This window comes from Oncorhynchus keta, chromosome 15 (assembly GCF_023373465.1).
Source record: "Oncorhynchus keta strain PuntledgeMale-10-30-2019 chromosome 15, Oket_V2, whole genome shotgun sequence".
Classification (NCBI taxonomy): domain Eukaryota; kingdom Metazoa; phylum Chordata; class Actinopteri; order Salmoniformes; family Salmonidae; genus Oncorhynchus; species Oncorhynchus keta.
The window spans coordinates 35,598,560-35,621,826 of record NC_068435.1 but is presented as its reverse complement, the minus strand read 5'-3'; the positions used below and the strand labels follow the sequence as shown (position 1 = coordinate 35,621,826).

The 23,267-nt window shown below is 42.5% G+C and overlaps 1 protein-coding gene across 1 annotated transcript; it reads left to right on the top strand.

Moving 5' to 3' along the window:
- The first annotated feature begins 3,500 nt into the window (after positions 1–3,500).
- On the top strand, positions 3,501–22,605 carry LOC118394852 (transcriptional adapter 1-like). Its single transcript, XM_052463935.1, has 8 exons — positions 3,501–3,585; positions 6,101–6,192; positions 13,814–13,879; positions 13,971–14,068; positions 14,188–14,400; positions 14,608–14,758; positions 21,304–21,448; positions 21,662–22,605. Exons 1-6 carry the CDS (start codon positions 3,512–3,514, stop codon positions 14,719–14,721), a joined length of 657 nt encoding a protein of 218 aa, XP_052319895.1. The 5' UTR covers positions 3,501–3,511; the 3' UTR covers positions 14,722–14,758; positions 21,304–21,448; positions 21,662–22,605.
- Positions 22,606–23,267: the final 662 nt, after the last annotated feature.

Sequence of the window (23,267 nt, the reverse complement as noted above, 5' to 3'; positions counted from 1 at the left end):
CTCCCACTGCCGGCCACTGGGCTTCCTCTCATCAGCATAGCTGGTGGTTAGTGGAAATGTCATCCGAATGCTTTCGATTATTAGATCCGGTGAAACATCTGGCTCATTGTTTTATTTGTGCCTATATGCTATGTTTATTGGGAGTTGTGTAAAGCTAAATCAGGACTGGGCACCTTTGATGGGGATGGGGGCCCACAAAAAAACAGAACTCATCATGTGGCTTGCAAGCAAAACATTTTAACAGCCCCCCTTGTACAGAGAAAATGTTGCCATTTTAAAATTAAGTTTGCTGCAATTCTACACGTTTTGCCACGGGCTAGAGAGAAGATTTAGCAATTTTATAACACATTTCATGCAATTCTGCTAATTTTGCCATGAGTGGAGAGAAAAATTAGCAGTTTTACAGCTATTTTCCTGCAGTACTACACATTTTGCCATAGGGTGGAGGCAAAAGTTTATAGTTTTTTATATGATAACTGATTATCAATGGGCCTCAGCCCATTCAGTAATTCGACCATGCTTACTACAAGTTTAGATAGCTGACTAAATCAAATTGTATTGTTCGCATACACATATTTAGCAGATGTTATTGCGGATGTAGCAAAATGCTTGAGTTCCTAGCTCCAACAGTGCAGTAATATCTTACAATACACAACAATACACATGAATCTGAAAGTAAAAGAATGGAATTAAGAAATATATAAATATTAGGACTAGCATTGTCGGAGTCCACAGTATAAATATATATACGGAACAAAAATATAAACACAACATGTAAAGTGTTGGTCCCATGTTTCATTAGCTGAAATAAAAGATCCCAGAAATGTTCCATACACACAAAAAGCTTATTCCTCTCAAAAGGTTGTGCACACATTTGTTTACGTCTCTGTTAGTGAGCATTTCTCAGTTTCCAAAATAATGCATCCACAGACAGGTGTGGAATATCAAGAAGCTGATTAAACATCATGATCATTACACAGGTGCACCTTGTGCTGGGGGCAATAAAAGGCCACTCTCAAATATGCAGTTTTGTCACATAACACAATGCCACAGATGTCTCAAGTTTTGAAGGAGAATGCAATTGGCATGCTGACTGCCGTAATCTCTACCAAAGCTGCTGCCAGAGAATGTAATGTTCATTTCTCTACCATAAGCTGCCTCCAACGTCGTTTTGGAGAATTTGGCAGTATGTCTAACCGGCCTCACATCTACAGACCACGTGTAACCACGCCAGCCCAGGACCTCATCATCCGGCTTCTGCGGGATTGTCTGAGACCAGGCACCCGGAGAACTGATAAAACTGAGGAGTATTTCTGTCTGTAATAAAGCCCTTTTGTGGGGAAAAACGAATTCTGATTGTCTGGGCCTAGCTCCCCAGTGGGTGGGCCTGGCTCCCAAGTGGGTGGGCCTATGTTCTCCCAGGTCCACCCATGGCTGCGTCCCTGCCCAGTCATGTGAAATCCATAGATTAGGGCCTAATGAATTTATTTCAGTTGAATGATTTTCTTATATGAACTGTAACTCAGTATAATTGTTGTAATTGATGCGTTTATATATTTGTTCTGTATAAATACGGTATATGTGATGGGATGTATAGACATTATGGGCACTCTGTGGATAGAATATGTAGTATATCTGTAAAATACATAGGATAGAATTGTATATGTACAGCAATAGTTGAAAAGGATGGTCTTGACTAGAATACAGTATTATACATCATGAGTAAAACAGTATGTAAAGTGCATTCGGAAAGTATTTAGACCCCTTGCCTTTTCCACGATTTGATACCTTACAGCCTTTTTCTAAAATGTATTAAATTGTTTTTTCCCCCTCATCAATCTACACACAATACCCCACAATGACGAAGCAAAAACAGGCTTGTACAGTGCCTTGCAAAAGTATTCACCCCCCTCGGCGTTGTTCCTATTTTGTTGCATGACAACCTGTAATTTAAATTTATTTTTATTTGGATTTCATGTAATGGAGATACGCAAAATAGTCCAAATTTGGTGAAGTGAAAACCCAACATCTCTCATCACCCCGAGAACAGCATCCCCACAGTGAAGCATGGTGGTGGCAGCATCATGCTGTGCGGATGTTTTTCATCAGCAGGGACTGGGAAACTGGTCAGAATTGAAGGAATGATGGATGGTGCTAAATAAATAAATTGATGGATGGTGCTAAATAACTTCTTGAGGGAAACCTGTTTCAATCTTCCAGAAATTTGAGACTGGGGACGGAGGTTCACCTTCCAGCAGGAAAATTACCCGATGCATACTGTTAAAGCAACACTTGGGTGGTTTAAGGGGAACATTGAAATGTCTTGGAATGGCCTAGTCAAAGCCCAGACCTCAATCCAATTGAGAATCTGTGGTATGACTTAAAGATTGCTGTACACCATCAAGAACCCATCCAACCTGAAGGAGCTGGAGCAGTTTTGCCTTGATGAATGGGCAAACATCCCAAGTGGCTAGATGTGCCTAGCTTATAGCGACATATCCTAAGAGACTTGCAGCTGTTATTGCTGCAAAAGGTGGCTCTACAAAGTATTGACTTTGGGGGGGGTGAATAGTTATGCACGCTCAGTTTTCTGTTTTTATTTTGTATTATTTCTTGTTTGTTTCACAATAAAACATATTTTGCATCTTCAAAGTGGTAGGCATGTTGTGTAAATCAAATGATATAAATCCCCCTAAAGTATATTTTAATCCCAGGTTGTAAGGCCACAAAATAGGAACAATGCCAAGTGGGGTGAATAGTTTCGCAAGGCACAGTAGAAATGTTTGCTCATTTATCAAAAAAATTGACAGAAAAATCACATTTATATAAGTATTGCCTGAACAAGGCAGTTAACCCACTGTTCCTAGGCCGTTATTGTAAATAACTTGCCTAGTTAAATAAAGGTTAAATAAAAAATAAAAAATAGCTGTGCAGCGACGCTCCCCATCCAACCTGACAGAGCTTGAGAGGATCTGCAGAGAAGAATGGGAGAACCTTCCCAAATACAGGTGTGCCAAGCTTGTAGCGTCATACCCATGAAGAGTTGAGGCTGTGATCGCTGCCAAAGGTGTTTCTTAATACATTTCATTTTAATAACTTTGATTACTAACACATTTGCTAAAATGTCTAAAAACCTGTTTTTGCTTTGTAGGGTATTGTGTGTCGATTGATGAGGGGAAAAAACTAAGGTAAGGTAACAAAATGTGGAAAAGGTCAAGGGGTCTGAATACTTTCCGAATGCACTGTTTATAATACACAGCACTGTCTCTTGAGGCATGTGTGCTCTCTGCTGGCAGGAAATGGTAATTGCAGAAGTGTGTGTGTGTGTGTGTGTGTGTGTGTGTGTGTGTGTGTGTGTGTGTGTGTGTGTGTGTGTGTTTTCCTATATTCCATGTTCATATAGGTGGCGCTATTACACCTTTTGCTGATGCACACATTTCCGATAACAGAAAAAAAGAAGATGCAGCCCAGGCGCGGAATGATTACGTGCAACACTTGTATAGACGTCGTTATGGCAGCCCATGCGACTGAGCTTGAAATTGCCAAGAAACATTTAACTGAAGCAATTGGTGATACTGTTAAACAGTAAGTAAGCAACCAACCATTGGTTGATTTGATGTTGTCCTTACACTTTTCTTTTTAACTTTCCTATTTCGAAAGTTGTTTTAATCGGGCACAAATGGATAGCTAAAACTAGCTCTCTGCTAACGGCTATGTATTATCTAGCTAGCTAAAGCCTGTAGCTTGTTTCCCAGTCGGTATTATGGGTGCGTTCGTAAATTCGCTCTGGCTATCTGCTCGATTTTTGAGCTTCTTGCCTGAGTGCTAGAGTGCAGAGTAACTGATGCATTTCCGAACGCGCAACACCCGTTTAATATGACCGGTGTCTGTACATTTCGGCAAAAATAAATATTAAAATTGTTGCCAGGGTGAGTGAAATGGTCAGAGTGAGGTGTTATCTTATTTGTGTCTGGAAGTAACTAGCAAACTAGCTTTATTTAGCCATTTAGCTTGGGTGCTTTTAAATAATTATTTTGTACATTTAACCTTTATTTAACCAGGCAAGTCAGTTAAGAATAAATTTTTATTTACAATGATGGCCAACCCCGAATGATGCTGGGCTAATTGTGCGCTGCCCTATCTCAACCACTGCCGGATGTGATACAGCCTGAATTCGAACCAGGGACTGAGGCACTGAGATGCAGTGCCTCAGACCACTGTGCCATTCGGGAGCTCAAAACGGCTTGACACTCCAGAGTGAATTTACCAACACACCCATTGGTATAACATCGCGACATCGCCCGCCTGTGGGTAAAACAACCTGTGGTTACCTAGGTTACCCCATTGGCTCTTTTTACAAATGCAATTTTCTTGTCTGCTTGTTTTAGCCAATTTACCGTTCAACACTACTTTTAAAAAGTATATGTGTAATGACTGTTATTCTTATTGAAAGCAAGTCTAAAGTCTGGTTATCGACATGTCTGTAGACAATTGTCATAGGTACATTATGAACATAATTTTTTTCGCCCAACGTCAAACTTGTATTGTCGTTATGGAAAAAGTAGTAATATCAAACGACGCCCCGGTGCTCCAAACAGCAATTTGTGGTCGATAGGAATTCCCTTTTATCACGTGAATATTGACTCCGGAGTACACGATTCGCGCATATAAACAAACAAACAAAAACGTTGGGCGTTCGGCAGGGTTTTTAGGCTGTTCCGAGCGCGCACACTTTTTCTTGAGGCAAGTCGAAGTTCGATATTCAAAGTCTACGCCCCTTCGTCAGTGATTGGTCATCAGTAGGGATTTTTCAATTAGGTGTTTGTCATTCGACGACAGATGACTAGTTTTCATGTACATTTTTCCACTTGAGAAATACTGCACCAAACATCTTAGGTAGATGTCAAATTGTGCGAGTAAAGGCGTCCGCATCCATCCGGAACAGTTAGTTTTGTGGCGTTTTTGTTCTACTGTTTACCCAACCATTATAAAATCGCAATCTGGGTCAGGTGGGTATAATTTGCAACATGATTATATAAATACGATTTTACAGTGTTAATCTTTCACAAGGCAATTCAGCGAAGCAGATCGTACTTTTGGTGATCATAAACGTTGACACAGTATATTACATGAGTTTTGTGATATGGAGATGTTCAGTGCACATTTGGCCTCACGGGTGTCCTCGTTATTTACACCATTTCCCTCGCTCAGAAAACAAAACATTTGCAAAAGTCCCAATTAGCAGGAGGGATGGGGTCAACTTCTTGTGGCACTCAGTGCTCAAGTTCAGAAAGTCTGTCGGTCAAAACCCATACAGAACTGTGAAGCGGAGACCCTGAGCTCTGAAGTCAGGTATAGCATGTTACTGTACAGCCACTGCGTTCCAATTTATGAGTTTGAGTGTCAAAATCGGCAATGTTCAACCTGTATACAGGTATGACGTATAAAGGTACAAGTGTAAAAGGTAGAAAAATAAAAATGAATCAGATTAAAATGGAATAATTCTGAACAGTCCCAAGACCAACCTTCAGCAGATAAGTTTCTAGCCACAAGCATAAACTAGCTAGCTGGGAACGACTCATCAGGACGACTGACTGAACTCAACGCTTGTTCCACAACGAACGTAATCAATTTGAACACCAGGCGTGTTCGAATACTCTCCCAAGTCGAAGTTCGGTCTACTCCCCCTTGTAGGAGTGGGAACTACGTGTTGTTGTTCAACGAGAGATGACTACTTTATTACTTCAGAAATGCTGCAACAAACATCTGTTAGATGTAATATGGCTCGACTAAGGCCTCTCCTGCAAAAACGTCAAAATGAATGACAATTTATGAATTAATCTTATATTCATTCTGACTATTTTGAGGAAGTGTATACTGGCTATGTTGCTACGTTGTCTTGAGGGACAAACCGTAATATTGCAATTTCTCAAGTGAAGGTATTTTAAGAGGGTATGCGAGGCACAGACGTTCACTTCGCCAAGCCAAGTTCTGCCAGGAGCAAATCGAACCTAGTATGCGCACGCTTTTACGTTAACTTTACTGAATGTTTAGCTAACGTTGTCATGAATGTTCATTTCCTCAATTGCATCTCTTATAGTTACTGGGCGAACTTGAAACTGTGGTTCAAACACAAGATAAGCAAGGAAGAGTTTGACATCGAGGCTCGTCGCTTTTTGGCACAAGACAACGGTTAGTGGAGAAATTATTCAACATTCTCTGACTGTTTATGTGGGTTGGACTAGAGGTCTTCATACAGAAATGTATGCACTGAGAAAATTTCAGATCTGCTTAGCGCAAACTTGAACATTTAGAAACTGCTGTGTGACTTCCAGCGAGTGTTTACTGTGAACGACGAGGCAGTAACCGCTTTAAGTTACAGTTTTAAGTGGTCAAGTGTAAAGAATTGCTATTTTCTTATGCAAGTGATCAGCCTACTGCTAAATACATGGCTACAACTCACAGTAAAGCCTGTGGGGTCCCCTACAGGATAGCTCCCACATTACACACTAACTGCCAAACCAGCGCACACACATAATCTCCCTTTTAACCGAACACTGTGTGCCCGAAGAGGATTATACGATGACGGACAGACAACTGAGCCAATGGCGGAAGACTACAGACTACACCCAGCCTGAACCAATCCAAAGATCCGATCTTCTAGAATCAACCTACTTTCTGTGCCGTATATTAGGGTTGTGCTGATTGTTAACGGCCTCTTTTCCTGCTGTTCTATGCGAGCCGTATTTACGTGTACCAGATATCTTCACTCTGAATAAACTGTCGCTTGTCGTACAATTTTACCACCTTGTCTGAATCGATCCTTGACCGGCTCGCCCTTCTACATATCCTATTATCAACACAAGTAGGCTACTGTGGCTATTTGATCATCATGTAGGCCTAACATTTTAATGGAATGGAAATAGCTGTTCTGTCATTCAGCCTACGGTAGCAGCCGATGGTTGGTGTTCAATGTAGGCATTACATTCCATGAGACTTTAGAAAAAAAACATGCAGGGCTTGACATTAACTTGTGTATCCACTTGTTCTTCTTGTTCTTCAGATAAGGATGAAAATGTTATTGTGTTTGTTGCAACAAACCACTTGAAAATAAAATGCATCATTATTCCCATACCATTATTACAGGAAAGACAAATTATGCTACCCTCTGCCTGTTGGCTACTTGGCTTATTCAAGCCTGTTGCAAAATACAACACTTCACTTTCAAAAAAGGCCACAAATGCACATGTTTTGTGCTTTTGTAGGAATCAATCACTCCCCCATTGCTGACTACAAATGATCTATAACTGGGCTAATAAGTCACTAACTTTTAATTTTTAAAATTTTTATTTCACCTTTATTTAACCAGGTAGGCTAGTTGAGAACAAGTTCTCATTTGCAACTGCGACCTGGCCAAGATAAAGCATAGCAGTGTGAACAGACAACACAGACATGGAGTAAACAATTAACAAGTCAATAACACAGTAGAAAAAAGGGAGTCTATATACAATGTGTGCAAAAGGCATGAGGAGGTAGGTGAATAATTACAATATTGCAGATTAACACTGGAGTGATAAATGATCAGATGATCATGTACAGGTAGAGATATTGGTGTGCAAAAGAGCAGAAAAGTAAATAAATAAAAACTGCGGGGATGAGGTAGGTGAAAATGGGTGGGCTATTTACCAATAGATTATGTACAGCTGCAGCGATCGGTTAGCTGCTCAGATAGCTGATGTTTGAAGTTGGTGAGGGAGATAAAAGTCTCCAACTTCAGCGATTTTGCAATTCGTTCCAGTCACAGGCAGCAGAGTACTGGAACGAAAGGCGGCCGAATGAGGTGTTGGCTTTAGGGATGATCAGTGAGATACACCTGCTGGAGCGCGTGCTACAGATGGGTGTTGCCATCGTGACCAGTGAACTGAGATAAGGCGGAGCTTTACCTAGCATGGCCTTGTAGATGACCTGGAGCCAGTGGGTCTGGCGACGAATATGTAGCGAGGGCCAGCCGACTAGAGCATACAAGTCGCAGTGGTGGGTAGTATAAGGTGCTTTAGTGACCAAACGGATGGCACTGTGATAAACTGCATCCAGTTTGCTGAGTAGAGTGTTGGAAGCCATTTTGTAGATGACATCGCCGAAGTCGAGGATCGGTAGGATAGTCAGTTTTACTAGGGTAAGCTTGGCAGCGTGAGTGAAGGAGGTTTGTTGCGGAATAGAAAGCCGACTCTTGATTTGATTTTCGATTGGAGATGTTTGATATGGGTCTGGAAGGAGAGTTTGCAGTTTAGCCAGACACCTAGGTACTTATAGGTGTCCACATATTCAAGGTCGGAACCATCCAGTGTGGTGATGCTAGTCGGGCATGCGGGTGCAGGCAGCGATCGGTTGAAAAGCATGCATTTGGTTTTACTAGCGTTTATGAGCAGTTGGAGGCCACGGAAGGAGTGTTGTATGGCATTGAAGCTCGTTTGGAGGTTAGATAGCACAGTGTCCAATGACGGGCCGAAAGTATATAGAATGGTGTCGTCTGCGTAGAGGTGGATCAGGGAATCGCCCTCAGCAAGACCAACATCATTGATATATACAGAGAAAAGAGTCGGCCCGAGAATTGAACCCTGTGGTACCCCCATAGACTGCCAGAGGACCGGACAGCATGCCCTCCGATTTGACACACTGAACTCTGTCTGCAAAGTAATTGGTGAACCAGGCAAGGCAGTCATCCGAAAAACCGAGGCTACTGAGTCTGCCGATAAGAATCTGGTGATTGACAGAGTCGAAAGCCTTGGCAAGGTCGATGAAGACGGCTGCACAGTACTGTCTTTTATCGATGGCGGTTATGATGTCGTTTAGTACCTTGAGTGTGGCTGAGGTGTACCCGTGACCGGCTCAGAAACCAGATTGCATAGCGGAGAAGGTACGGTGGGATTCGAGATGGTCAGTGACCTGTTTGTTGACTTGGCTTTCGAAGACCTTAGATAGGCAGGGCAGAATGGATATAGGTCTGTATAACAGTTTGGGTCCAGGATGTCTCCCCCTTTGAAGAGGGGGATGACTGCAGCAGCTTTCAATCCTTGGGGATCTCAGACGATATGAAAGAGAGGTTGAACAGGCTGGTAATAGGGGTTGCGACAATGGGGGCGGATAGTTTCAGAAATAGAGGGTCCAGATTGTCAAGCCCAGCTGATTTATACGGGTACAGGTTTTGCAGCCCTTTCAGAACATCTGTTATCTGGATTTGGGTAAAGGAGAACCTGGAGAGGCTTGGGCGAGGAGCTGCGGGGGGGCGGAGCTGTTGGCTGAGGTAGGAGTAGCCAGGCGGAAGGCCTGGCCAGCCGTGAAATGCTTGTTCGATAATCATGGATTTGTCGGTGGTGACCGTGTTCCCAGCCTCAGTGCAGTGGGCAGCTGGGAGGAGGTGCTCTTGTTCTCCATGGACTTCACAGTGTCCCAGAACTTTTTTGGAGTTGGAGCTACAGGATGCAAACTTCTGCCTGAAGAAGCTGGCCTTAGCTTTCCTGACTGACTGCGTGCATTGGTTCCTGACTTCCCTGAACAGTTGCATATCGCGGGGACTGTTCGATGCTATTGCAGTCCGCCACAGGATGTTTTTGTGCTGGTCGAGGGCAGTCAGGTCTGGAGTGAACCAAGGGCTGTATCTGTTCTTAGTTCTGCATTTTTGAACGGAGCATGCTTATCTAAAATGGTGAGGAAGTTATTCTTAAAGAATGACCAGGCATCCTCAACTGACGGGATGAGGTCAATGTCCTTCCAGGATACCCGGGCCAACTAGCAAAGGATATGAACAAATGTGCGCATGTGGCTACATGCAGCTCTCACTTTGGTCTCATGCTGTAAACACAGTCCAGTTAAAAGGGAATGGCACAGATCAATATATGGTAATAGTTTAATTGCATATAAGTCTACTGCAGCTCTGATTGGTTATGTCTAACTCGGGTCTCAGGCCTATCAATGTAATATAACCCTACTCTGATGCGTTCTGCCTTAAACAAAATCTCTTGCATACTTTTTTGTTTCGGTACGTTGCATTGAAAGTGGCTAACATTGCATTGATTCGATCGCAATTCCTATAGTAAAGGGAAATGTTCATAGTGTTAGTGAACATTTGAGTGAAGTTCAATGTCGTGCTTCTCTATGCGGGCTGTTATTTCTTCTGGGGGCATTCCCGGGAGCTGCGAGCCTGCAGGTTAGAGGTAACATTGCCTGAGACCCGAACTGGGACCTAAGTGGGTCTGGATCCAGAATTATAAATAGTGTCTCGGGTCTGGGTCAGATTTGATATGATTGTCTCGGGTATGTGTAATTAAGACTTTTCTTGAAGGGGCTACGCACACCGAGCGATGCTTTTCTGGAGTGTGTAGCTTGTTGGTTCCTTCCTCCCTGTGTTCCTCACAGTACTGCCCTGCCCCACCTGCTAGACTGTCTCTTCTCGCACTTTATCACCTCCGGTTAATAAAGTAACTCTGCTCCCTCACTCGGATAGGACCAAGTCTGGATCTGACTAGGTCTATACAGGTTGTCCTCGGGTCTGTTTGGAACGGGTCTATATATACAGTTGGAAGTCAGAAGTTTACATACACTTAGGTTGGAGTCATTAAAACTTGTTTTTCAAACTCTCCACAAATTTGCTTTTAAATTGTTTAACTTCTCTAGGGTAGGGGGCAGCATTGGGAATTTTGGATGAAAAGCGTGCCCAAATTAAACTGCCTGCTACTCAGCCATAAAAGCTAGAATCTGCATATAATTAGTAGATTTGGATAAAAAACGGTATGAAGTTTCTAAAACTGTTTGAATGATGTCAGTGAGTATAACAGAACTCATATGGCAGGCAAAAACCTGAGAAAAAATCCAACCAGGAAGTGGGAAATCTGAGGTTTGTAGGTTTTCAACTCTTGCCCTATCGAATACAGTGTCTATGGGGTCATATTGCACTTCCTAAGGCTTCCACTAGATGTCAACAGTCTTTAGAACCTTGTTTGATGCTTCTACTGTGATGTGGGGGCGAATGAGAGGGGAATGAGTCAGAGGTCTGCCAGCAGCCACGAGCTCAGTCTCGCACGTTCACGTGAGAGCGAGCTCTGTTCCATTGCTTTTCTACAGACAAAGGAATTCTCAGGTTGGAACATTATTGAACATTTATGTTAACATCCTAAATATTGATTTCATACATCGTTTGGCGTGTTTCTACGGACTGTAACAGAACTTTTTGACTTTTTGTCTGCTGGTAGTGACCGTGCGTCGTGAGTTTGGATTGTGTAATGAACGCGCTAACAAAAGGAGGTATTTGGACATAAATGATGGAACAAAACAAACATTTATTGTGCAACTGGGATTCCTGGCAGTGCATTCTGATGAAGATCATCAAAGGTAAGTGAATATTTATAATGCTATTTCTGAATTCTGTTGACTCCAACATGGCGGATATCTGTTGGGCTTGATTTGTCGTCTGAGCACCATACTCGGATTATTGCATGGTGTGCTTTTTCCCAAAAAAGAATTGAAATCTGACACAGCGGTTGCATTAAGGAGAAGTGGATCTAAAATTCCATGTATAACACTTGTATCTTTTATCAATGTCTATTATGAGAATTTCTGTAAATTGATGTGGCTCTCTGCAAAATCACCGGATGTTTTGGAACTATTGAACATAATGTGCCAATGTAAATTCAGATTTTTGGATATAAATATGAACTTTACCGAACAAAACATACATGTATTGTGTAACATGAAGTCCTATGAGTGTTATCTGATGAAGATAATCACATTTTAGTGATTTAATTTTATCTATATTTCTGCTTTTTGTGACTTCTCTCTTTGGCTGGAAAAATTGCTGTTTTTCTGTGACTTAGTGGTGACCTAACAATTGTTTGTGGTGCTTTCACTGTAAAGCCTTTTTGAAATCAGACACTGTGGCTGGATTAACGAGAATTGTATCTTTAAAATGGTGTAAAATACTTGTAATCTTGAGGAATTTTAATTATGAGATTGTTGTTTTGAATTTGGCGCCCTGCACTTTCACTGGCTGTTGGCAGGGTGGGACGCTACTGTTCCTCTCCTTAATGTAACGGCTGCGATAGATTTCAGAAAAAAACACGGAAAAAGCATATCTTGCAATAATCTGAGTGAAGCTCTCAGAGCCCAAACAAGCCATAAAGATATCCTCCATGTTGTGGAGTCAACATTAGTCAGAAATAGCATTATAAATATTCACTTACCTTTGATCTTCATCAGAATGCACTCCCAGGAATCCCAGTTACACAATAAATGTTTGATTTGTTCGATAAAGTATATCATTTTTGTCCAAACACCTCCTTTTGTTAGCGTGCTTGGTAAACAAATCCAAACTCGCAACGCGCGTGCAAGTCCAGCGGAAAGGTCAGACGAAAAGTCCAAAAAGTTCCGTTATAGTCTGTAGAAACATGTCAAACGAAGTATAGAATCAATCTTTAGGATGTTTTTTTATCATAAATCTTCAATAATGTTCCAACCGGAAAATTCCTTTGTCTGTAGAAAAGCAATGGAACGCGAGGTAACTCTCACATGAACTTGAGTCACGAGCCCATGGCACTCTGCCAGACACCTGGCTCAATTCCCCTCTCATTCAGCCCCCTTCACAGTAGAAGCCTGAAACGAGGTTCTAAAGACTGTTGACATCTAGTGGAAGCCTTATGAAGTGCAAAAATGACCACACAGACACTGTATATTGGAATGGCACTGAGTTGAAAAACTACAAACCTCAGATTTACCACTTCCTGGTTGGATTTTTTTCTCAGGTTTTTGCCTGCCATATGAGTTCTGTTATACTCAGACATCATTCAAACAGTTTTAGAAACTTCAGAGTGTTTTTAAAAAATCCAATTATACTACTTATATGCATATTCTAGCTTTTATGGCTGAGAAGCAGGCAGTTTACTCTGGGCACCTTATTCATCCAAGCTACTCAATACTGCCCCCAGTCACCAAGAAGTTAATGACTCCAACCTAAGTGTAAGTAAACTTCCATCTTAAACTGCATATATTGGGTCAGAGTTGGAAAGGCCAAGGTGCATTTTGGGAAAGGCCTGTTTTGAAGCCCCCGCCTTCATCTAGGCACTCCCCACTGTTGTAAAAAAATATTTTGGAAGCTTTAAAAATGCATTTATTAATGTCTAAATGTATTTTTGCCTTATTATATTACTTAATATAGACGCACCTTAATGCATACTTTTATATCAGAAGGACCATAATGCATACTTTTATATTAAAATAAAATGTAAAAAAATATATAAAAACTTTAAGTATACTTTTTGGAAAGTTCTAATATTACTGCCCCCAAAACCTATAATGACATGTCATTTTGTCCATTTGAATCGAAATACATTTGGAGGACTGCTTCTTCTGGGGAGTGACAATATGGGTGACCTGGGGCTTCAAAACGTCTCACTGACCAATACATAGCATCAGCAAACAAGGGTTTTAAACCAACTCTGGTCCATGTCAGCGACTTGCATCTTTCCATTCATGCCCCATCAACAATTTTTTTAGTGACTGGCTTCAATATACTTTCATTACTCACCAAAGTTAAGATGTTACTAGAGTTCTGATTGAACTTTTCACTGAATTCTTCAGTTGTCCGTTCTCCAAAATATGAAATGAGAGCACTTTGTTTACAGCCGCTAGCCATGCACATGCGTCCTATTTGCACTACGAGCTGACACAAGCGTATGGACCAGAGCTTGTCTGCTCAGTGCAAAAAAAAAAAAAAGAAAATAATTTCAATCAAACTCTACTAATTTTTCTTTCTCTCTCTCAGTTCATGTCCACAATGACTTTCTCCTGGCCATTCTCACACGTTGTCAGATAATCGTCGCCACACCAGGTAGGGTTTCCATCGAGTATATTACTATTGATGGATACCACACATCTGTATGTTGACCACAAACCTGACTGCAACCCATTCCCTTTTCCAGAGGGTGCTGGATCTTTGCAGTGGGCAGGTAGCTCAGCCTCCAAGCCTGGCAAGCCTGCCAAAGGAAAAAATAAGTTCTCCTTCAGACAGAAATTTGATGTGAGTTGTTGTCCTTCAATAATGCATAATGGGAGGTGGCAGTAATACATGGTTTATAAACTTCAGACCTCTCCAAATGGGAAGTATAATTCCGTGCGTGTGACCCGTTGCGTGTCCAGCATCGCTTCCAGCCCCAGAACCCTCTGAGTGCGGCCCAGGCCTTCAGCCCGCGGGAGGTTGGGAGTGAGGAAGAGGAGCTGAGACTTAGTGCCCACACCCTGTTGCTGCCCACCCGGGACCAGCTGGAGGCCCGCATGATGGTCACCGCTTTTGAGCTGGGCCTGGACAACGTCACGGAGGACGCCGTCAGCACCATGGTCCACGCAGTGGAGGTATGTGTCGAGTGTGTGTTTTTATGGGATACTAGTACAAGATATGAGAATGGTTGTAAGACTTCATGTTTCTCATGTAGCACAGGTTACTTTTTGCTTTGAGACAGGCTTTGTACCCCTTCCAACAGCAAGTTGTATCAGTCCACTCAGGATCCCCCCTCCCCATACACACACTTCACTCAAATGTCGTTCCCTCCACTACCACAGAACCACCTGAAGGACATGCTGACTGCTGTGGTGTCCAGGAGGAAGGCCTACAGACTGCGTGATGGACACTTCCCCTACGCCTTCGGCAGTGATGTCACCCCCAGCCCCACTTGAAGAACAGCCTGGCAGCCTACCACATTGTCACAGATTGGTAATGAGGTTAATTGTCTTTCTGCAGCGTTCAGCTGCCTTAAATCAACTAGAAAAATGTTCAACAAAGTATCAAATCAAGTGTTATTTATCACATGCGCCAAATACAAACAGTGTAGGTAGACTTTACAGTAAAATGCTTACGTACAAGCCCTTACATTTTTATTCCACCTTTATTTATCTAGGCAAGTCAGTTAAGAACAAATCCTTATTTACAATAATGGCCTACCGGGAACAGTGGGTTAACTGCCTTCATGGGCAGAACGACAGATTTTTAACTTTTCAGTTCGGGGATTTGATACAGCAACCTTTTGGTTACTGGCCCAATGCTCTAACCACTAGGCTACCTGCCGCCCTGCTTAACCAACAATGCTTTAAGAAGTTTTTAAGATTTTATTTTTAGGTAAAACATTGAAAATAAAAAGTAACCAATAATTAAATAGCAGCAGTAAAATAATAATAGCGAGGCGATATACATGGGGTACCGGTACAGAGTCAATGTGCAGGGGCACCGGTTAGTGGAGGTAATATTTAAGGTTATTTACATGTAGGTTAAAGAGTTAAAGTGACTATTCATAGATAATAAACAGAGCGTAGCAGCAGTGTAAAAGAAGGGCCTGTGTAGCCCTTGATTCTTTTTCCAGCAGTCTTATGGCTTGGGGGTAGAAGCTTTTAAGAAGCCTTTTGGACCTAGACTTGGTGCTCCGGTACAGCTTGCCGTGCGGTAGCAGAGAGAACAGTCAATGACTAGGGTGGCTGGAGTCTTTGACCATTTTTAGGGCCTTTCTCTGACACCGCCTGGTATAGAGGTACTGGATGGCAGGAAGCATGGCCACAGTGATGTACTGGGCCATACGCACTACCCTCTGTAGTGCCTTGCGGTCGAAGGCCGAGCAGTTGCCATACCAGGCAGTGATGCAACCAGTCAGGATGATGCAGCTGTGGGACCTTTTGAGGATCTGAGGACCCATGCCAAATCTTTTCAGTCTCCCGAGGGTTAATAGGCTTTGCCGTGCCCTCTTCACGACTGTCTTAACCTCTTGAAACTAGGGGCGCTATTTTCATTTTTGGAAAAATAATGTTCCCCAAAGTAAACGGGCTATTTTGTCAGGACAAGATGCTAGAATATGCATATAATTGACAGCTTAGGATAGAAAACACTCTAAAGTTTCCAAAACTGTCAAAATATTGTCTGTGAGTATAACAGAACTGATATTGCAGGTGAAAGCCTGAGAAAAATCCAATCCGGAAAGGACTCTTAATTATAAAGCTCTGCGTTCCTATGCATCCCTATTGAGCAGTTAATGAGATATCAACCAGATTCCTTTTTCTATGGCTTCCCTAATGTGTCTCGTGTCACAATACATAGTTTCAGGTTTTTATTTTGAAGCCTGAATGACAACATTGCGTCAGTGGTCACCTGGAGGCTCTCTGAGTGTTTTGTGCGTAAAAGACAAATGCGGCCATTGTTTCTCTCTTTCCTACTAAGAAGCCATCTGTCCCGGTTGATATATTATCGAATAGATATTTGAAAAACACCTTGAGGTTGATTATAAAAACATGTGCCATGTTTCTGTCGATATTATGGATCTAATTTGGAATATGTTTCGGCATTGTCATGACCGCAGTTTCCGGTGGATTTCTCAACCAAACGTGAAGTACAAACGGAGGTGTTTCGGCTATAAAAATCATCTTTATGGGACAAAATGAACATTTGCTGTCTACCTGGGAGTCTCTTGAGTGAAAACATCCAAAGCTCATCAAAGGTAAACAATTTAATTTGATTGCTTTTCTGATTTTCGTGACCAAGCTGCCTGCTGCTAGCTAGGCATAATGCTATGCTATGCTATCAATAAACTTACACGAATGCTTGTCTTGCTTTGGCTGTAAAGCATAATTTCAAAATCTGAGATGACAGGGTGATTAACAAAAGGCTAAGCTGTGTTTCAATATATTTCACTTGTGATTTCATGAATATGAATATTTTCTAGTAATATTTTTTTGTCTGTTGTGTTATGCTAATGTCAATTGATGACAATTATCCAGGAGAGGGAGTTCCAAGAGGTTATTAATGTGTTTGGACCATGATAGTTTGTTTGTGATGTGGACACCAAGGAACTTGAAGCTCTCAACCTGCTCCACTGGGGGCGTGCTCGGACATCCTTTAACTATAGTCAACAATCATCTTCTTTGTCTTGATCATGTTGAGGGAGAAGTTGTTGTCCTGGCACCACACTGCCAGGTCTCTGACCTTCTCCCTATAGGCTGTCTCATAATTGTTTGTGATCAGGCCTACTGTTGTTGTCATCTGCAAACTTGCTGATGCTGTTGAAGTCATGCCTGGCCATGCAGTCATGAGTGAATGTGGAGTACAGGAGGGGACTGAGCACGCACCCCTGAGGGGCCCCGTGTTGAGGATCAGTGTGGCGGGTGTGTTGTTACCTACACTTACAACCTGGGGGCGGCCCGTCAGGAATTCCAGGATCCAGTTGCAGAGGGAGGTTTTAGTCCCAGGGTCCTTAGCTTAGTGATAAGCTTTGAGGGCACTATGGTGTCGAACGCTGAGCTGTAGTCAATGAATAGCATTTTCACAGGTGTTTTTGTCCAGGTGGGAAAGGGCAGTGTAGAGAGCAATAGAGGTTGCGTCATCTGTGGATCTGTTCGGGCGGTATGCAAATTGGAGTGGGTCTAGAGTTTCTGGGATGCTGGTGTTGTGAGCCATGACCAGCCTTTCAAAGCACTTCATGGCTACAGATGTGAGTGCTACGGGTCAGTAGTCATTTAAGCAGGTTACCTTAGTGTTCTTGGGCACAGGGACTATGGTGGTCTGCTTGAAACATGTTGGTATTACAGACTCAGTCATGGACAGGTTGAAGATGTCAGTTAAGACACTTGCTAAGTTGTCAGCGCATGCTCGGATTACACGTCCAGGAAATCCGTCTGGCCTTGTGAATGTTGACATGTTTAAAGGTCTTACTCACATCGACTATGGAGAGCGTGATCAAACAGTTGTCCGGAACAGCTGATGTGTTACTTTCCTTGACACAAGCATAGAAGTAATTTAGCTCATCTGATTTGTCATAGACGCTTGCTAAAAAACTTTAATGTGCAAGCCTTCATGAACTGGCCTCTGTAAAAATGGTATAGAATCAGCTTGATCCTCTCTGTCTAAGACGCTTGGACCTTCCTTTTTGATACTTTCAATGGTATTGTTAACAAACACGCCCCATAGAGAAAATGAGAATTAAAAACAGGTTCAGCCCCTGGTTTGACCGTGATCTGTCAGAGTTACTCCACCTCAAGAATTGCATTTGGCGACAGGCTCGGCACATGCTTACTGAAGTTGACTGGCTATCATTCAGGCAAATGACAATTAAGTGAACTCAGGCTATCCAGAAGGCCAAATGTAGTTACTTTAAGGAGCAGTTCTACTCTCTGTGGGTCTAACCCCAAGAAGTTCTGGAGAATAAACCCTCCTCACAGCTGCCCATGTCCCTTAATGTGTCCCTTGATGGTTGTTGCTGACAAGAAGCACATGGCTGAGCTCTTTATTCACCACTTCATTAAGTCAGGATTCCTATTTGTCTCAGCCATGCCTCCTTGTCCGTCCAACATTTCCTCATCTCCCACCCCTTCTAATGCGACTATCCCCGACGCTTCTCCCTCTTTTTTTCCCCTGTCTTGCTACAAAGTTTCACCCTGCAGGCAGTCACTGAGTCTGAGGTGCTAAAGGAGCTCCTTAAACTTGACCCCAAAAAACATATGGTTTAGACCCTTTCTTCTTTAAGGTTGCTGCCCCTATCATCGCCAAGCCTATCTCCAACTTTTTTAACCTGTCTCTCCTTTCTGGGGAGGTTCCCATTGCTTGGAAGGCAGCCACAGTTTGTCCTTTATTTAAAGGGGGAGATCAAGCTGATCCTAACTGTTATAGGCCCATTTCTATTTTGCCCTGTTTATCAAAAGTGTTGAAAAACTTGTCAATAATCAACTGACTGGCTTTCTTGATGTCTATAGTATTCTCTCTGGTATGCAATCTGGTTTCTTTTCAGGTTATGGATGTGTCACTGCAACCTTAAAGGTCCTCAATGATGTCACCATTGCCCTTGATTCTAAGCAATGTTGTGCTATTTTTATTGACATGGCCAAAGATTTTGATACGGTAGACCATTCCATTCTTGTGGGCCGGCTAAGGAGTATTGGTGTCTATGGCCTGGTTTGCTAACTACCTCTCTGAGTGCAGTGTATAAAGTCAGAAAATCTGATGTCTCAGCCACTGCCTGTCACCAAGGGAGTACCCCAAAGCTCAATCCTAGACCCCACGCTCTTCTCAATTTACATCATCAACAACAACAGCTCAGGCAGTAGGAAGCGCTCTCATCCATTTATATGCAGATGATACAGTCTTATACTCAGCTGGCCACTCCCCAGATGTTGTGTTAAATGCTCTACAACAAAGCTTTCTTAGTGTATCCAACAAGATTTCTCTGCCCTTAACCTTCTGAACAGCTACAATACAAAGGTCATGTGATTTGGTAAAAAGAATGCTGCTCTTCCCCCAGGTGTTATTACTACCTCTGAGGGTTTAGAGCTTGAAGTAGTCACCTCATACAAGTACTTGGGAGTATGGCTAGACTGTGCACTGTCTTTGTCTCAGCACATATCAAAGCTGCAGGCTAAAGTTAAATCTAGACTTGGTTTCCTTTATCATAATCGCTCCTCTTTCACCCCAGCTGCCAAACTAACCCTGATTCAGATGACCATCCTACCCATGCTAGATTAAGGAGACATCATTTATAGATCGGCAGGTAAGGGTGCTCTTGAGCGGCTAGATGTTCTTTACCATTCGGCCATCAGATTTGCCACCAATGCAGATTTATAGGACACATCACTGCACTCTGTACTACTCTGTATTCTGTTCATCTCTGTATACCCATCGCAAGACCTGCTGTTTGATGCTTATTTATAAAACCCTCTTAGGCCTCACTCCCCCCTGTCTGAGATATCTACTGCAGCCCTCATCCTCCACATTCAACTCCCGTTCTACCAGTCACATTCTGTTAAAGGTCCCCAAAGCACACACATCCCTGGATCGCTCCTCTTTTCAGTTTGCTGGAGCTAGTGAATGGAACGAGCTCCAACAAACACTCAAACTGGACAGTTTTATCTCAATCACTTCATTCAATGACTCAATCATGTACACTCTTACTGACAGTTGTGGCTGCTTTGTGTGCTGTATTTTTGTCTCCACCTTCTTGACCTTTGTGCTGTTGACTGCCCAATAATGTTTGTACCATGTTTTGTGCTGCTATCATGTGGTGTTGCTACCATGCTGTGTTGTCTTAGGTCTCTCTTTATGTGGTGTTGTCTCTCTTGTTGTGATGCGTGTTTTGTCCTATATTTATGTTGTATTTATTTTAATCCCAGGCCCCCGTCCCCACAGGAGGCCTTTTGGTAGGCCGTCATTGTAAATAAGAATTTGTTCCTTACTGACTTGCCTAGTTAAATAAAGGTTTAAATAAATAAAAATAGGCTCACTGGGCAGCTTGGGGCTGTGGTTCCCTTTGTAGTCTAATAGTTTGCAAGCACTGCCACATCCGACGAGCATCGGAGCCGGTGTAGTACGATTCAATCTTAGTCCTGTATTGATGCTGTACCTGTTTTGATGGTTCATTGGAGGGCATAGTAGGATTTCTTATATTCTTCCCGCTCCTTGAAAGCAGCAGCTCTTCCCTTTAGCTCAGTGTGGATGTTTCCTGTAATCCATGGCTTCTGGTTGGGGTATGTATGTACGTGTGCTCCTCAATGCCATCGGAAGAATCCCGGACCATATTCCAGTCTGTGCTAGCAAAACAGTCCTGTAGTTTAGCATCTGCTTCATCTGACCACTTTCTTATTGACCAAGTCACTGGTACTTCCTGCTTTAGTTTTTGCTTGTAAGAAGGAATCAGGACGATATAATTATGGTCAGATTTGCCAAATGGAGGGTGAGGGAGAGCTTTGAATGCGTCTCTGTGTGTGGAGTAAAGGTGGTCAAGAGTTTATATTTTTTTATTACAGCTTTTTCCCCCCTCTGGTTGCATATCTACTTGTATCAATGAATTGCATAGAAAACAAAATGCAATTATTAGGCTATTACCGTTTTAATGAGTAACTATATGGTAAGCGGTGGACAGTAGAATAAAGTTTAACTGCTCTGTTCAAATGTAACATCAAGGGTCAACTTAGAGTCATTTTATAGACTTCAGTTTTACCTTAAATGGTTGTTAGTTCAAACAACATACTATACTTTAGGTACATGAAGCACCAGTAGTAGCAGTAAGGTGAGGTAGGAGAGCTGCCCATACAGCACACTGCAAAAAGGATCACTTGGAGACTGGATAGAGGTCCATTTAAAATACTTATTTTTATTTTATTTACAAAGGCAGGGTCCTTTTCAGTTTTAGGGCCAGGCAGAATTTCCCCTTACTAATAAATTACTTTTAGGCTCTTGTCATGCTCGTCTGTTCTGACTCCCTCTCCTCATCCGTACTCTTGCCCACCTCACAGTGCATCTCGTCTGGCCGGCCCGCCCCCTCAGCTATTACAAGACGATGCTGAGTAGCAGGCTGCTCTCCTATTGGCCTGTTCTGGCGACAGTCTCCTTGCGCCCCTCCCTCCGATCAGCATGTTTGATCTCCTGGAAGCGTTACAGGTGAGAGAATCACAGCTTCAATCTGCCTTATGTCACATGATATACCTATAACAAAAAACATTCTGACATTTGAATTGATTGGCTTTTTCAACCGCATTCCACAAACATTTTTCTCTCTAATCAAAAGGAAAGCTGAAAAGGTATTTGTGTCATTGTATGTGAAAGAAAAATCAACTCAAACGACTATATTGTTCATGATTTTCCTTGACGTAGGTCCACCGAGGTGTGATGCCCTCTCACACCATGTATGCCCTGAACATGGAACGGATTCTGTCCCGGCTGTGGCATCCCAGTCACGAGGACCTGGAGCAGGACCATGTGCACCGCCAATGCCTCGCAGGGAAGGATGGTCTGCTCGTCAGCTGAGACACACACACACACACACACACACACACACACAGACAGTCTCTGGTGGATAGACAGGCAGATTGTGGTGGGGGTATGGCTGAGACAAATGGAGAGTTTAACACAGTGTTGAGGCATCCATATGGCCCCTAAACCCTGCCTTGAATCATGATATCGAAGACTGGATTTCCACTCCACAAGGTCTACTCCGTAGAGGCTCTGCAACCGCTTCACCACGCACCACAACTTTACACTAGTGTCAATAATGTTTTCGAACGCTTGGTAGAGTGCAAACCCAGCCTAAGATGCACACAGTAGATCTGTGTTGAAGGCTCACAGAGCTGTGCTGTAATGAAAAGGAAGGAATGAAGGCCCAGTGTGGTGTGGTCACAGACAGCTTGTTATGGCACGAACATGTCTACACAGGTGCGCACACAGTGATATCTCTCCCATAGCCTCTCTGACCCTCCTTTAAATGCACCGTTAGTGATGTTAATACGTTTGAGGAGGTGTGCATTTCTGACCTTCTGGTGGGTTTATTTTGTCAGTTAATTTGTTTGATAGAATAGTGTTACATTTGTTGTATTTCCCAAGCCTCTGTGTACAAATGTTGCAGCCCTATTATTGCGATATTAACATGCTCTTGTAGAGTTATGCCTGAGTAGTACACTTGGGTCCTTGTTCACTGTACTTTGTCAGAGCAATGCATGCATTAGTATGCATACAAATATGTATATATGTCTGTGTGTGTGTATATATATATATATATATATATGTGTGGTTTAGTTATTATTATAATTTTTTTTACACCAGCGATCTTGTTTAATATCAAAGTCCACTTGACCAATAGTATTTACTCTAGTATCTTATGGTGCCACTGTTGCCAATGACATCTATAGTGCCACCAACTGGTCTGGTGCAGCCATCTAAGGTTGCAGTGACTTTATGTTCACACAGCTTGTAAGGACATATATGTCAGGTTTACTTACCAAGTTTCATGGCCCATGTCCATCGGTTCAGTTCTTTATAGCCCTGGTGTGATATGGTGCCATCTAGTGGTGCAGTGTGGCCGACTTTGAATGCAGCAACTAATCATTGTCAAATTCATTAGGCTAATTCATTGACTCCAGATTTGGTATATAGACTCAATCTGACTTCATGAGTTCATGAGAATATGTTTTAAGTATTATTAGCATATGTGCTAACATGCATCTATAGGTTCATCTTAAGGACGTCCATGATGGCGATGATGCGTTTCAAGTTGATAGGCCACTTTGGAGTGGCTTTACTGTGGTTTAAATGGACACGTCAAATCTGATTTTTGATTTGTAACTGCCATCTTTTTACCAATCCCTTTAGCTTTTCTCAAGCTAAGTAAAGATGTAGCATGGGCCAACATTCCACATTTTGTGTCATGGTTCATGAGAAGATTTCTTTGAAGTTATTATTATATTTTTGTTTTTCACATTTTAGC

Coding starts and splice junctions, on each gene's coding strand:
- LOC118394852 (XM_052463935.1), top strand. CDS start 3,512: ATGGCAGCCCATGCGACTGAGCTTGAAATTGCCAAGAAACATTTAACT. Junction 6,193..13,813: donor CTTTTTGGCACAAGACAACG/GTTAGTGGAGAA, acceptor TCTCTCTCTCAG/TTCATGTCCACAATGACTTT. Junction 13,880..13,970: donor GATAATCGTCGCCACACCAG/GTAGGGTTTCCA, acceptor TCCCTTTTCCAG/AGGGTGCTGGATCTTTGCAG.